At 49.0% G+C, this 16,216-nt stretch overlaps 1 protein-coding gene across 1 annotated transcript in view; it reads left to right on the top strand.

Annotated features, from left to right (window-relative positions):
• KIF5B (kinesin family member 5B) overlaps positions 1 to 11,783 on the top strand; it is a 35,582-nt gene extending 23,799 nt beyond the window's left edge. The window contains exons 19-26 of the mRNA XM_060192502.1: positions 35 to 140; positions 584 to 685; positions 1,044 to 1,104; positions 1,195 to 1,266; positions 1,477 to 1,581; positions 3,412 to 3,628; positions 4,150 to 4,281; positions 9,563 to 11,783. Coding sequence (XP_060048485.1) covers positions 35 to 140; positions 584 to 685; positions 1,044 to 1,104; positions 1,195 to 1,266; positions 1,477 to 1,581; positions 3,412 to 3,628; positions 4,150 to 4,280 — 794 coding nt within the window. The 3' untranslated portion in view covers position 4,281; positions 9,563 to 11,783. The remainder of the gene's footprint in view (positions 1 to 34; positions 141 to 583; positions 686 to 1,043; positions 1,105 to 1,194; positions 1,267 to 1,476; positions 1,582 to 3,411; positions 3,629 to 4,149; positions 4,282 to 9,562) is intronic.
• The last annotated feature ends 4,433 nt before the right edge of the window (positions 11,784 to 16,216 follow it).

Below are 16,216 nucleotides of genomic sequence, written 5' to 3' on the forward strand. Positions count from 1 at the left end.
TGGACTCAGCGTCTCCCCTCAATGTTTTAGCAAGCTGTGGAACAGCAGATCCAGAGCCACAGAGAAACACACCAGAAGCAAATCAGCAGTTTGAGAGATGAAGTTGAGGCAAAAGAAAAGCTGATCACTGATCTTCAAGAGTGAGTATACCGCTCGTTCCTTTTAGATGCTAGAAGCTAGCTCCGAAAGACGGACAGTGTGGACAGCGAGAAGTAAGGTACCAGTGACTGATGGGGGCCTGTGTGCTTCCACGGAGATGGTAGTGTTTGGTTAGAAAATCATTTCTTCCCTTTATGCCCATATCATTCAGACTAATGTATTTGTCTTTATGTGTCCATTTTGGTGGGGGTTTTTGTTTGTTTGTTTTTTCCCCCTTCCCTCCACCAGAGCCCTACTCAGCTTTGGCTTACCATGGTGCAGGGGATTGAACCTGGAACTTTGGAGCCTGGGACATGAGAGTCCCTTGCATAATCATTATGCTATCTATCCCCCCCCATTTGATTAAAATAATAAAGTCTGGAGTGCTAATGTCAGCGTTCAGAAGACAGTGGCGTTGACACTACATTTGTTTTTGTTTTGTCAGTCAAAACCAGAAGATGATGTTAGAGCAGGAGCGTCTGAGAGTAGAACACGAGAAGCTAAAGACTACAGATCAGGAAAAGAGTAGAAGACTCCATGAACTTACGTGAGTAGATACTTCAGTGGTTAGAACCTAACAGTAAAAGCCAGGAGTCGAGTGGGTGCCTCCGCGGTGAAGCACGTGCCTTCTCTGCGTGGAGTCCTGTGAACTCTCAGGCCCACTCCTTAGTGTCTGAATTCTGCCACATTTAATTATTCTGTGTTTCTCTGAGGTCTTTCTAGTGACCTATATATGTAGAACGGTACAAAGCACGTGGAGTGTTTTTAAAAGATGCTACATAGTTAAAATGAAATAAAACGGCCTTCTTGCATTTACTTGACGTTAAGAACTGTCTGTTATCTGGTTCAGCTTGTGCTTGAAGCCAGAATTGTGTATGCATACATGTGTATCTTCTTCTGCTCAGGGTCATGCAGGACAGACGGGAGCAAGCGAGGCAGGACTTGAAGGGTCTGGAAGAGACCGTGGTGAGAGGGGCTTTCCAGTGCCCCAGGGAGGGCTCAGGTTTGGTGGGGTTTTAACGCCTGACTCCAACATGCTGCTGTTCTTACTTGAAGGCGAAAGAGCTTCAGACTTTACACAACCTGAGGAAGCTTTTTGTCCACGACCTGGCCACTAGAGTTAAGAAGGTGACGTCTGGGGGTGGCTGTTTCTCTCTCTCTTCCTCCCCTCCCGTCTGCTCCCCTCCTTCCTTTGCTTTTTCCTTTTGGTTTTCCTAAACTGTGCTCACTGTGTAATTGCACTCGGGTGAAAGGACTTGTATGCTGCCCTAACAGTCTGCAGTTGAGCTCAGTTGTTTCTTTCTGCATTTCCACGTGTCCCGCCTGTTTCTCTCCTAGAGCGCCGAGATTGATTCTGATGACACTGGTGGCAGTGCCGCGCAGAAGCAGAAGATCTCTTTTCTTGAAAATAATCTTGAGCAGCTCACTAAAGTGCACAAGCAGGTAACCCTCCCTCACCCGTGGTGGCTGGACTGCGTGTGACTCAGCGAGTGGCAAGCAGCTGGGGGGCCCTAGGGGTGGAATCCCTGAGCCGTTTGCAGAGGAGCTACTGACAGTCCTGCGGGTGGGTAGCCACATCAAGGAAGCAGGCTTTCCTCCCCGAGAGCTCACTTCTGCTGATTGCCCTGATTTATTCAGGGGTGATTGGAATCTCTTGATAGGTGAGTTTTGCAGATGAAGTACGAATCCTTTTGATCTTTTCCTCTTTAGTAGCCTGAGTGTGAACTGCATACTATTACGAGGGCCAGCGAGGTGGCGGGGGGTGGGGCCGTTGGCCCCTCATGCCAAGGGCTGAGTCTGATCCCCAGCAGCACGTGTGCCACTGATGCCCTGGTTCTCCCTGCCTCTCTCTCTTTCAGTTATAAAATAGAATTCTTTTTTTATATATATATATTTTTTATTTTATTTATTCCCTTTTGTTGCCCTTGTTTTTATTGTTGTAGTTATTATTGTTGTTGTCATCGTTGTTGGATGGGACAGAGAGAAATGGAGAGAGGAGGGGAAGACAGAGAGGAGGAGAGAAAGATAGACACCTGCAGACCTGCTTCACCACCTGTGAAGCAACTCCCCTGCAGGTGGGGAGCCAGGGTTCGAACCGGGATCCTTATGCCGGTCCTTGCGCTTTGCGCCACCTGCGCTTAACCCGCTGCGCTACCGCCTGACTCCCTAGAACTCTTTTTTAAAAGAGGATTTATTGATCTCACTTGAGATAGAGTGTCATGAGGGAGAAGGCAGCACTGCCCAGCACGTGAGGTCCTGGTGCCTGGTGCCCGGGGTGCCGGGTGCCCGCCCAGTGCTCTGCTAGTCCAGCAGTTTCCCCAGCTGGCACTTCTGTTTTAAGGAATGTTTGCTTAAAATGGGTTTGTTTTGTTTTACTTTTATCATGACATGATAAACTAATTATTCTGAACTTCTAAAAAATATTTGTTTGTCTGTTTATTTATGAGAGGTATAGGAAGAGAAAGGGCCAGATGTCAGTCACTCTGGTCCATGTGCCGCTGGGGATGGAACTCAGGACCCCATGCTGGAGAGTCCGACCTTTATTCACTGCGCCACCTCCCAGACCACTAAACTTTTCTCTTAGCGTTCTTAATTGTATATTTTTATTGCTGTAAATCTGACGTTGCATTGCAGAGCCCGGTGGTGGTTGCCTCTGGTTAAGTGCATGTGCTTCCCATTTGCAAACACCCAGTCCCCACATGCAGGGCACAACTTGACAAGGGGTGAAACAGTGCTAAAGGTCTCTCTGTCTCTCTCCCTCTCTCCCTTTCCCTCTCCCTCCTCTTTCATCCCCTTTCCCTCTCAGTTTCTGTCCTAGCAAGTAAATAAAGTGGAAAAAAAAGAAATCTATTTACACTGGACTGTGGTTACTTTGTTGCTTTTCGGTCCTTATTAAAGACCTTGCGAGTGAGTGTGTGCTCACTTGTGGGCTTACTGGCCTGCAAGCATATTTCCGCAAGGTCAGTATCTTTCTAAAGATACCCCACACTGTACAACTTGCTGGCTTGCCCTTAAAGGGGGAAAGAACCTCAGTGGATGTGATTATAGCGCAAGAAACGTGTGATACAGGCGAGCGCACACACACGCACACATACGTACACGCGCACGCGCTTGTATACACACAGACATTCTTTGCATGTTTCTGCCCAATTGAAATTAGTGTGACTTAAAAGCTTAGTGTGAAGTGTAGCCTTGCAGCTAAGGAGAAGTGATGTAATGCTCCCACTTCCCAAAATCTTGTTGGAGACAGTGCCTTGTCTTTTTGTGCTGCAGTTGGTCCGTGATAACGCAGACCTCCGCTGTGAGCTTCCCAAGTTGGAGAAGCGCCTGAGAGCCACAGCAGAAAGAGTGAAGGCTCTGGAGTCGGCCCTGAAAGAAGCCAAAGAAAACGCCTCCCGTGACCGCAAGCGCTACCAGCAAGAGGTGGATCGCATCAAGGAAGCAGTCAGGTCCAAGAACATGGCCCGAAGAGGACATTCTGCCCAGATCGGTCAGTGGGGACTCTCCACTCTATTCCTCTCCCCTCCAGGGTTAGCGATGGGGCTTGGTGCCGACTCTGCAAACCCGTGGCTCCTGGCAGCCATTTCTCCTTTTCCCCCCTTCCATTGTATTTGATAGGACAGAGAACTTGAGAGGGCAGGGGGAGAGAGAAAGAGAGAGACCTGCAGACCTGCTTCACCACTTGAAGCTTCCCCGCCGCTGGTGGGGAGCGAGGGCCCGAACCCGGGTCCTTGCACAGAGAATACCCCCACCCAGCCCCCGGAAACATCAAATTCTTAAATCTCGGCTGCTTTCTTCATGTGCCGCTGCCGTGGTATTAATGCCTCATGCTTCCAAGTAAAGCAACCAAGGCTTGTACTAGGGCCAGAGGAAAGGCCACAGCTAGAAAGAAGAAGGGCTTTCTGCGGAGCAAAAGGCAAAACACAGCAGCGCAGGGGGGTGTGGAGACTCACGAGGAGGCGTGACAAGCAGCCGCAGTGCCTCTCTAAAACGGCCTCTGTCTCTGCGCAGCCAAGCCCATTCGTCCAGGACAGCACCCGGCAGCTTCCCCCACCCACCCGGGCGCCATTCGTGGAGGAGGGGCCCTCGTGCAGAACAGCCAGCCGGTGGCCGTGAGGGGCGGAGGCGGCAAACAAGTGTGAGGTCGGTATTCGCGGCTGCTCTGTTTGTTCACGCGACTTGTTTAGTAGGTCTGCTCGGTGCAGACTCGACCCCTCTACTGGCCTCCGCCTCACAGCTCGCTCTCTAAAGCTCTTGGTGTCCTGTGGACCGGAGCCCTGCTCAGCTCTGGCCGATGGTGGTGCAGGGGGTTGAGCCTGGGACTTTGGAGCCTCGGGCACTGGAGTCTCTTTGCAGAACCATGATGCTGTCAGCCCCACCCTGTTTTTCCACACGTGACAAATTTCAAAGTTGAAATTTCCATATATGAATTTGAAGTATGTTATTTCCAGAAGATTCCCCAAAATGGAATTGCAAAATCGTATGACCATTTTAAGGTTTGTAGTACACTGTCAGCAGAAACTCTGACTCTCACAGTAGCCAGGAATACTTACTTTATTTTTATGTTTCTGCTAAGGTGGGGATAAGCGGTTTTCTGTACCTTCTATATGTGAAATTGAGGTTTTTAAAATATTTTTATTATTAGAGATATTGAGAGGGGAGTGGCGTTAGAAAAGGAGACAGACAGACACCTGCAGGCCTGCTCCACCTCTCCTGCAGCTTTCCTCCTTCAGGTGGGGGCTGGGCGCTTGAACCTGTGTCCTTGCACTCTGTAAAGTGTGTGTTTGACCAGGTCCCGCTGGAGTTTTTTTCTTATATCCATCAACCCACTCATAGTTCCTTTTTAAAATATTTCACTTGTTTATTGGCTAGAGACAGACATTGAGAAGGGAGGTAGGAAGAGAGACTGACAGACCTTCACCGCCCAAGAAGGTGGAGTGCAGAGGCTGGAACTCAGGTCCTTGCACATGGTGACGTGTGTACTCTACCAGGTGCACCTGAGCCTGGGCCCTGGGATCCTCATGCATGAGAGTCACTGCAGAACCACTGTGCTGTCTGCCCCGCCCTATCCACTGGATCCTTTCCATGTCCTCTCCCACTTGCCTGGCGTGAGCTGCTTCCTAGCGGGCTTTAGAGTTTGCGTTGCTTTGCATAAAGTTATTCTTTGTGAGGGGCCGTCGATTACTACAGAGTAGGAAATGGTTATTTGGAGGTGCCGCTGATTGTGTCTTTCTAGAGCTCCCGATACGTGTCACGGCTTTGAGAAGCAATTTATTTTTTATTTTTTTATTTTTTTATTTTTTTTATTTAAGAAAGGATTAATTAACAAAACCATAGGGTAGGAGGGGTACAACTCCACACAATTCCCACCGCCCAATCTCCATATCCCACCCCCTCCCCCAATAGCTTTCCCATTCTCTATCCCTCTGGGAGCATGGACCCAGTGTCATTGAGGGTTGCAGAAGGTAGAAGGTCTGGCTTCTGTAATTGCTTCCTCGCTGAACATGGGCGTTGACTGGTCGGTCCATACTCCCAGTCTGCCTCTCTCTTTCCCTAGTAGGATGGGTCTCTGGGGAAGCTGAGCTCCAGGACACATTGGTGGTGTCTTCAATCCAGGGAAGTCTGGCCGGCATCCTGATGATACCTGGAACCTGGTGACTGAAAAGAGAGTTAACATACAAAGCCAAACAAATTGTTGAGCAATCATGGACCCAAAGCTTGGAAAAGTGGAGAGGAAGTATTAGGGAGGTACTCACTGCAAACTCTAGTATACTTCTGCTTTCTTACTTTGGTGCCATACTCCAAACTCAGTCAATTTCTGCTTTGCGTTTCTACTTCTTTTTTTTTTTTTACATGCATAACATTCCCCAGATTCCCATTTAGCAATAAAACCCCCACTATTTCATTCATCATTTTTCATGGACCTGTATTCTCCCCACCCACCCACCCACCCCAGAGTCTTTTACTTTGGTGTAATACTCCAATTCCATTTCAGGTTCGACTTGTGTTTTCTTTTCTAATCTTGTTTTTCAACTTCTGCCTGAGAGTGAGATCATCCCATATTCATCCTTCTGTTTCTGACTTATTTCACTCAACATGATTTTTTCAAGGTCCATCCAAGATGGGCTGAAAACGGTAAAGTCACCATTTTTTACAGCTGAGTAGTATTCCATTGTGTATATATACCACAACTTGCTCTGAATGACTCTGAAAATGTCCAATAGTTCTAGGTTATCTATCTCTTCATTTAGCTCCCTTATGTCTTTACTGATTTTCTTCCTGGATGATCTGTCAAGTTGAGATAGTGGGGTGTTGAAGTCCCCTACTATGATTGTGTTACTGTTAATATATTGCTGTAGCTCTTTCAGTAGAAGTTTGATGTATTTAGATGGCTTCTCATTGGGTGCATAGATATTAATAATTGTTAAGTCCTCTTGATTGACTGATCCTCTGAGCATTAAGTAGTGTCCATTCCTATCTTTTTTAATCTTATGTATTTTAAAGTCTTATCATGTCAGATATGAGAATAGCTGTTCCTGCCCTTTTTTGTGGGCCATTGGCTTGAATGATAGTTTTCCATCCTTTCACTTTAAGTCTGTGTTTGTCTTGTTGCGTTAGGTGAGTTTCCTGTAGACAACATATTGTTGGGTTGTGTTTTCTGATCCATCTTCCTACTCTGTGTCTTTTAATAGGTGAATTCAGGCCATTGACATTTATTGATATCAAAGATTGAAGATATTTTAACGCCATTCTGGTAGAGTTTTAGAGTGTTTTGATATATGTTCTATTTGTGGTGGTCTGGTTGTTTATAGGAAACCTTTCAGAACTTCTTTCAAGGCAGGCTTGGTGATGGTTGCTTCCTTCAACTGTTGCTTGTCTGAGAAGGTTTTGATGCTTCCATCTAGTCTGAATGACAGTCTAGCAGGATATAGTATTCTTGGCTGAAAGCCTTTCTCATTGAGCACTCGATAGATATCTTGCCATTCTCTTCTGGCCTGTAGTGTTTGTATGGAGAAGTCTGCTGCTAATCTTATGGGTTTTCCTTTGTAGGTGACTCTTTGTTTTTCTCTTGCAGCCTTGAGGATCCTTTCTTTATCCTTATTCCTTTCCAATCTAAGTATGACATGTCTTGGTGTCTTTAGGTCTGGGTTAATTCTGTTTGGGACCCTCTGGGCTTCTTGAATCTTTATGTCTTTGGTGTTGTCTAGACTAGAGAAATTTTCAGCTATTATGGCCTGGAGAATGCTTTCTTCCTCCCCTTCTCTTTCTTCCTCTGGTAAGCCAATAATGCGTATATTGTTTCTTTTGAAGTCATCCCATAGGACTCTGTTGTTGTTTTCAGCATCTCTTAATCTCTTTTTGAGATCTCTTACTTCTTCTTTAGTTGTCTCTAATTCATCCTCAATCTTGCTAATTCTGTCTTCAGCCTCATTGATTCTATTCTCTCTGCCCTCTACTGCTTTCTGGAGTTCATCTATTTTGTTGCCCTGCTCTGATACTGTTTTAGCTTGTTCAGCTAGTTGCCTTCTTAGCTCAGCGATTTCAGCTTTCAGCTCTCTAATAACCATGAGATAATTAGAATTTTCTTCCATATTCTCATTTGTTGTTCCTGCAGTTCTGATTACAATTTTTTCAAATTCTTTACTCACTCCTGTTATTATTTCCTTAGCTAATGTTTGGATGTTGAACTCGTTGTTTTGTGCTTCGCCCTCTGGAGGACTTTTAGCTGGACTCTTGTCCTGGTTCGAGTCTCCATTATTTTTTCTTGTTGTTTTAACCATTTTATATAAGTTAACAGTTTTTTCAATCCCTAAGTTGGAGTTCAGTGGTGTAAAAGCCTTTTTTTTTTCCCCTGTAGGCTATGGTAGCCTGAGGGCTTTTAAACTATCAATAGGCTTCTTGGCTTAATCAATGACTCCTGACCAAGAGATAAAGCAGGGTGTGGCAGAGATAATCCAGTGGTTATGCAAAGAGACTTTCACAGCCCTTCAGCTATGCCACCGAGGTATAGGTCTTCTCCTGAGTTTCCCGGTTAGATCTCTGTGCCCTGGTGTCCCTCCCTGTTGCTGCTCCAGATTCTGAGGGTAGTAGCAATGGAGACTCAGAGTTGTACTTGGTGAGTCTCTGGGGAGTCCTTTCCTCCCTTCAGCTGTCCCCTTGTTGGTGGAGCAGACTGGAGGTGGTGTCTCCACTGACAAACTGTCGAACTGTTAGCAGTCACTTAATCTCTCCTTAGGCCCCTCTCTCCTCTCTGTCACCAGCCACGCATGTTTGTACTCACGGGTGATTTACTGGGTTTCTGTGGTCATTCTAGTCCTGTCTTGTTTCGGTCCGGGTGGTCTCCTTTGGTATTCCTAGTTGATCCGGGAGAGGAGAGGAGAGGAGAGAAAGCGATCTGCTGCTCGTAGCTCCGCCTCCCGAGAAGCAATTTAATAACAACTCCTACCCTGCAGCACAGAAACTTCTTCCACTCTGGTGGTTCCCAAGCTCAGAACTGGGTCTTGCACCTGACTTTTTAGTATTGCTTATTATCAATCCATAGTAATTCACCTTTCTCCTTTTTCGCTTCTTTTCTTTTTTTCTCTTCTTTTAGAAAGAGCAGTGCTCCACTCTAGTTTGTAGTGGTGCTGGGGGTTGAACCTGGGACCTTAGAGCTTCGGGCATGGAAGTCATTTGCTTAACACTTGTGCTACCTACCCCCAACACTTCTCCATTTTTGACCAGAGGAGCTAGCACAGTGGTGTGTGCACCGGCCGTTAGTGCCTGAAGTCCCAGTCGTGGGGCCACGTGCGCCATAGAAGGCGCTGGCTCGAGTTCCATAGGCGGGTGACGCCAGGTGCTACCGCCACTTCCTGCTGCTGCTGCTGACCACGCCCCAGGGCCTCGGACCACATGAGAAGAAGGCTTTGAGTTCTGGAAAGATGCCATTGTGTTGCTGACGTGATATCCTCAGTGCCTGCGTGGTCCTCTGAGCACCCAGGACTGCGCCTGGCCCCCACCCTGCTGCTGCTCCCCTCCTGCTCCCGCCTTGTGTAGCTTTGCTCGCCTGGCCCTCTGCTGCCCGCCCCCGACAGGTCGGCTCCACACCTGCTTCACATCGCTAGCAGTGGCCGTAGCTCACCCGTGAGCCGCTTACGAGGTAGCTGGGTGGTGTTCAGGCCCCGAGCCGCATGGGCAGCAAGGGAAATCCCGGTGTCGTGGTCTGTCCCGCTCGCCTCTGTGTGGAGAGGTGGCCCAGAGTGCTGGAGTCACGCGTGCCTTAGGCCCTGCTTCCCAGGCAGTTGAGGTGCAGGAGCTGCCGCTGATTGTAGTGAAGAGAACGGCAGGGTGTGTGATGTTGCCGTCCTGAACTACTTTGGTGCCGTGGGCGCACTGCCAAATCACGTTCTCTAAAAGTCTGCTGTCTGCTTCCTCTCGTTTCCAGGTGCTGAAAGGAACGGAAGTGAGAAGAGGACATACTGTCATTTAATGGGAGTGATGTCAGTAGAATCCTAACTTTCGTCAACGTATAGATCGTACCTGGCCTGTACAGCTATTTCGTGCCCGCTCTTTAAACTCTGCTGCTCCCAACACAGCTGGAGTGCAGTCTGGGCTCCTTAGAGAATGACAGCTCGCCACTGTGGCCTATTTATTACACAGCTTGTCTCTCGCAGACTGCACCACGTAGGACTGTGCTTTCTGTACTTGTCTGTCTTTGACCTCATTTAAATTGCCTAGCTGCTACTGCTTCTTCCTTTTCTTATTAAATATCTTATTTTAGGAAAAATGGAACATTTACTTTAAATGTATCAAATTTTACCACTTAGAACACTACATACCCACAAAATATATCAGGTCAGTACTGTACTTGACAACCCTTGAAATGGTTTCAGAGTTAAAATTATGTCTGTCACCTCTGAAGTTTGCTTCTGAAAATGACTTTTGAGCACTGAGACCGTGCATCTGCCCAACTAGGTGTCGGAGACGCAGCAGGGCCGCTTACCTAGTGTCTCATAGATGCCTACTGTTCTCTTGAATAGAGACATTTCACATCATCAAAGACAAAGAATCTGCTTAGGACTTTCTAGGATGAATTGTATTTCTCTTACTCCTATTTCTGTAGTCAGCATAGCTTGATGGAATGAGAACACCCTGCTTCATTCTGGGGAGCCTGTTTGCTAAGTTAAGGATTGGACAGCTGTTTCATCATCTTAATTTAGTGAACGGAATTAGGTACTGTAGCGTTAGGCACGATTTATATTGTTAGTACTACATTGGCTGATCTCAGTTTGTAACCTATAGAAATTGAGGGAAATTGTGGAACAGAACAGTTGTGTGAAGAACTCATAAATAGGTAAATTTTGGTCTGAAATCCCTGAGGTATTTTTAACTTGCTACGCTGTCACACACTCTAATTTTGTTGTTGTTTAGTCTAGAAATAGTAAGTTGTTTGCAAGTCATTAATGATCCTCAAATCATTTTCTTGGGTGTAACCTGTAATTTTATGATTAGCACTAAATGAACATGTTTGAGACCTACAAAGACAAGAGGGAGAGATTTCAAGATTGCTTTACGGGGGGGAACTACCGCAGCTGCTAGACGTCGCAGGGACTCATTCAGTCAGTGAGAAATTTGGAAAGTCCTTTGTTGGAATCTGGCTGGCAGAAGTAACTTTTTCAAAAAGTTTTTTACACAGATATTTGTATTAAATTCGGAGCCATAGTCAGAAGACTCAGATCATAATTGGCTTATTTTTCTATTTCCTTAACTACTGTAATTTCCACTTTTATAATACTTTTGATTTAAAAGAAATTTATTTATTTTTTTAACAGTCAAATTCTTGCTGTCGTAGCCTTTAAAATTACTGTGTTGCTTTTAGAACTTATCAAAAGAAACACTCCAAAAATCGAGGTGGAACATTGGTGTGGTAAGATTGAAATAATGACATTATCTTTTCAAAATGTGCTGAGAGTATTTGCGAGGATGTTTTTCTAAATGAAGAAATATCTGACTGCTTCCATGTAGATGTTTGTATTTTGTTTTCCAATGAAAACTTGCTGCTTTGGCAATATTCGCAAGTGAGGCAGAATTGTTTTTCCTTTTGTCTGAATATAGTAGCTTCATTCTTAGAAGATATTTCACGGGTATTGGTGCTGTGTAACAAGTTGTAACTAGTGTGTGGCTCAGAATACATGATTGTAGCACTTCTGAAGTATCTGAATTGGCTCTTTTCATAATCACAAACTTTCACAGAACTCACGAATGTGTTTCCGTAAATGGCTCTTGCTGTTGCCGCCAGACCTAGCGCACACTTACCACAGGGAGCTTCTCTGGTCAGCCAGAACGTTGTCACTAACTCCACTCCACAGCGTCGTCTTGCCTGGACGTATCACCATTCCTCCGACGGGCAGTGATGTGGTCCAGAAGACACACTCGGTGAAATAAAGTCGTGTTTACTCACGGTGGTCATTACGCCGTCTGCCGATTTAAGGAGGCTGGCACACTGCGTCCTCACGGGTGGACCTGCGGGCTGGAGGGGAGTCCAGGTCGCCCACGGCAGCACGCTGGTGCGTTTTCAGCTGCAAGACCCGTTTGATCTGAAACCAACCTGCATGCTGTCAGTGTCTTTTCCGTTTAATAAAGAGGAAAGGTTTTTTGAAGTGTAACGATGTGAAGTTACTCAGCGAAACTCTAGGCTGGCTCCCTGTGACAAGACCTTCTCTCCCAGAATGCACAGGTGTATTTTGGTTTCTGGTGTGTGCAGTCTTGGTAAGCCGGTGTTACGTCGGCTCAACGATTCAGAGCCAGCAGCGAATTCCTAGGCTTCACTGTGTCGTTTAAACCAAAGCAGAGCAGTGCCCCATTCTAGTGGATGTGTCCCCTCCCCCAGATTACTCATGATGGAAAGGCGCCTCTGGCGTCAGCAGCACTTACCTGCCAGCTGATTTTGTCCCCGCCGCTCTCCATGTGTGCAGACCTCCCCCCTGCTTATTGGAAGCTGTCCTGGGCTCTGAGTACTTGAGTACATAGACTGCAGGTGTACCGAGTACCCTTGACCATGCCACCCCCCAACTAGGACTTCTCTAAACTAAATTTCCGGTTTTTGTAAGAATTGAAGATCCACTGTTTTGCTTTTCACCTGCACCGGGGGCCAGTACTGCCTCGTAAGTGCCTGTACTTGCATCTGGTGTCACCGTGCCAAGCTGGCTCCTTGCAGCACCAACTCTGGCTCACGGTGGCTCTGTAGGGCGCTGACCGTGCGGTCACTGAGCGGCCATCTCCTGAAGCGTCCCTCTGGCTAGGCGCCCGGCCGGCCATTCAGATGCTGGGGCCGGTGACCCCAAGTGGGACCGCAGGGCCCTGTTGTGCTCGCTGCTGTTCCCGTGAGCCTGGATTGCACCTCCACCTGCTCCCTCGCTCTTTTCTTTCTTTTCTTTTCCCTTATTAATGCAGCCTCTCAAGTGTGCCTTGACAGCCTCCCAGTCCATTTTTCCTTTCCTGAAGATGTTAAATGGAAAACCTTCATCTGCCCAACTCTGGGGCGGCCCGACCAGCCCCCCGGCGTGACCGGCTCTGGGGGCTCGCCCAGCCCGTTCGTGGGCCTCACGGGCAGATCCTCTGGGAGCCGCTTCACCCCTTGACCCCTCTGACTAGACCGTGCAGTAGGGAAGATCATGTTTTTATGAGAGGGAGACGAGACCAGAGCACTGCCCAGCTCCCTACTACCAAGTCATTTCAGCCAAGAGAGAGAAAAAGAAAATCTTCAAGAAAAGAAGCTATCTCAGGACTGGAAGGATTCTGCCATGAGCTACACCGGCATGTTCAGCTCATATCAGTTTGCTGAAATGAGGTTAGTAGTAAACTGGAATATTTGCACCTTAGGTGAAATCAGAGCCTGTAACAACGACTTAAAATAGCTGAGGCGAGAGGCCACTTGCTCAGCAGTGGAGACTGTTGGGAGTAGCAGATAGAGAGGGTGGCTCTGCCCACCCCCGGGAAGGGCCCGTTTCCGAGAGACTGAAGAGCCTGCTCCCGGCCTTCTCTACCAGAGCCAGAATTGTGACCCCACACACACACACACACACACACCGCTCTGAAAACGAGCTTTTGTTGCTTTTGAGCTTTTGTTGCACACGGATGGAGGCAGGAGAAGGGGCAGGGGCACATTTCAGGGCCGGGAACATTCAACTGCAGGCTGGCGTTTTTTTGTCTCCCATCAGACAGGAGCCGAATGTTCGGGCTTTGCAGCAGGCAGGTTCCGGCAGCTGTGGGGCTCTAGTGGGGCTCTGCTGTTGCCCTTTGGAGGTGGCTGTCGGGTCAGCACTTCCTAAAAGCTCCTGCCAGGGCTCCCCACCCACGGCCTGTCCCGGGAGCCAGCCCTCCCGTGCCTGAGGCCCTGCTCCTGCCCACACCCACGCTTGGCTGCCAGGCCGGGCCTTGTCCTGAAAGCTGGGCCTAGAGGGGGTCAGCCCCAGGCCCTAAGCTTTCTGGGACCCAGGACTGTCCCTGGAGGGCTGATGAGGCGGTGTGGGCTGTGAGGAACGTGACATTCAGAGCCCCAAGCCCAGACACAGGCGGCTGTCCCGTCCCGTCCTGTCCAGAGTGCCAGGCTGACGTCTCCACACTGGCCCTGTCTCTCCCTCTTGCCCCCTTCGTGTTGGCGCTGCATCTTGGCCCCTGGGCACCCGCGACGACCACTCAGGACAGCAGGGCCAGCACCCCACGGGCGAAGTTGGCTGCTGCTTTTTTGTGACAGGCTGGGCCTCCTGTACATACATTCTCTCCTCCGAGGGCTACTTTTCCTCTAGTTAAGAGACACAGATAATAGCGATAGATGTGGGTTAGGTAGCATACTGGTCATGCCAAGAGACCCCTGCCTGAGGCTCTGACAGGTGAGAGAAAGCTCGGAGAGAGGTGAAGGATGGATGATGGTAGACAGAGATAGGTATAGGTAAGTGGATAGATTATGGAGATGGACGGACAGACAGGTAGATGGTGGGTTGGATGGATGATAGACAGATGGATCATAGCTCAGTCCTCTTGGCGTGACCCCAGGACTCACCACTGGCTTGGGGAGGGGAAGCAGCCTCAGTCTCCTCAGTGACATCTCCGCCCTCTGTGAACCCCACTCTGAGACAAGCTGAGTCACGGACTTCAGCTGGGTCCCCACCGCCTCTGGCGAGCAAGTACCACCATGTGTACCCCAGGCACAGAAAGCAGGGCCAGCGTCGGGAAGGGCTTGGAGCCCTCACAGGGACCCGGGGCATCAGGTCAGCTCAGGAGCCCTCACAGGAACCCGGGGCTGCAGGTCAACTCAGGAGCCCTCACAGGGACCCGAGGCTGCAGGGGTCTGGGTGTCGTGTCACTCAGGAGCCCTCACAGGGACCCGGGGCTGCAGGGGTCTGGGTGTCGTGTCACTCAGGAGCCCTCACAGGGACCCGGGGCATCAGGTCAGCTCAAGAGCCCTCACAGGGACCCGAGGCTGCAGGTCAGCTCAGGAGCCCTCACAGGGACCCGAGGCTGCAGGGGTCTGGGTGTCGTGTCACTCAGGAGCCCTCACAGGGACCTGGGGCTGCAGGGGAGGCCCCTCTCCCATCTGCAGAGGAGCTCCACAAATTTGAGCAGGGCTACATGGGCCTCTCTTTTTTCCCCTCTCTCTTTTTAAAATTTTTTTATCATCTTTATTTATTGGATAGAGACAGCCAGAAATTGAGAGGGGTGGGGGAGAAAGGGAGAGAGACAGATGCCTGCAGGCCTGCTTCAGTGCTTGCAAAGCTTCCCCCCTGCAAATGAGGACCGGGGGCTTGAACCCAGGTCCTTGAGCACTATAATGTGTGCACTCAACCAGATGTGCCACCACCTGCCCCCTCTCTCTTCCTCTTTATTTCTCCCTTGCCCCCCTCAATTTTCATCTCTGAGCGGACAGTGGCACAGAGGAACAGGACGTTAGGGACCCACCGTGCAATGGCAGAGTCTGTGAAGACCAGCATCCGTGGCCAAAGCTCTGTTAGACAGCCCTTCCTTAAGGCTCCTCCTGCAAAGAAACAGCGGATGAGAGCAGCCTGGAAGGCAGTTGTGCAGGTAGCTGTAGGGGCGGCGTCACAGCTCTGCAAAAGACCCTTGTGCCTGCGGCTCCAAACTCCCAGGTTCAAACCCCGGCACCACCATCAGCCAGAGCTGAGTAGTACTCTGGCATTTCTGTCTCATAAAAATTATATATACGGGAGTCGGGCTGTAGCGCAGCGGGTTAAGCGCAGGTGGCGCTAAGCACAAGGACCCGGCGTAAGGATCCTGGTTCCAGGCCCGGCTCCCCACCTGCAGGGGGGTCGCTTCACAAGCGGTGAAGCAGGTCTGCAGGTGTCTGTCTTTCTCTCCCTCTCTCTGTCTTCCCCCTCCTCTCTCCATGTCTCTCTGTCCTACCCAACAATGACAACAACAACTACAACAATAAAACAACAAGGGCAACAAAAGAGAATAAATAAATAAAAGCTTAAAAATTATATATACATATATTATTAAATAAGGCTGTGCAAAAAGGAAAAAGGAGTCAGGAGACTGCACAGTAGCTCTACAGGGCACTCCTGCCTGCGGCTGTCAACTCCCAGGTTTAGTCATCAGCGCTGCCATCAGCCAGAGCTCGGCAGTGGCAGGCAGGCGCCAGGAGAAAGAATGATGATTTTGTTTGCCTCCAGGGTCATCTCTGAGGCTCGGTGCCTGCACTACAAATCCACTGCCTCTGGAGGCCACTGTTTCCCCATTTTTGTTGCCCTTGTTGTTGTTAATCACTGTTGTTGTTGGGTAGGACAGAGAAATGCAGAGAGGAGGGGAAGACAGAGGCGGGGAGAGAAAGACAGACACCTGCAGACCTGCTTCACCGCCTGTGAAGCGACCCCCCTGTAGGTGGGGAGCCGGGGGCTCGAACCTGGATCCTTGCACCTGTCCTTGCGCTTTGTGCCATGTGCATTTAACCCGCTGCGGTACCGCCCGACTCCCAAGCATTATAAATTTTTAACATAAAATATTTATGTGCAAGGGCCAGGCAGTGGTGCACCTGGTTGAGCACTCACATTACAAGGCACGAGGACCCAGGTTCAAGCCC

This window comes from Erinaceus europaeus, chromosome 6, assembly GCF_950295315.1.
Source record: "Erinaceus europaeus chromosome 6, mEriEur2.1, whole genome shotgun sequence".
Taxonomy (NCBI): domain Eukaryota; kingdom Metazoa; phylum Chordata; class Mammalia; order Eulipotyphla; family Erinaceidae; genus Erinaceus; species Erinaceus europaeus.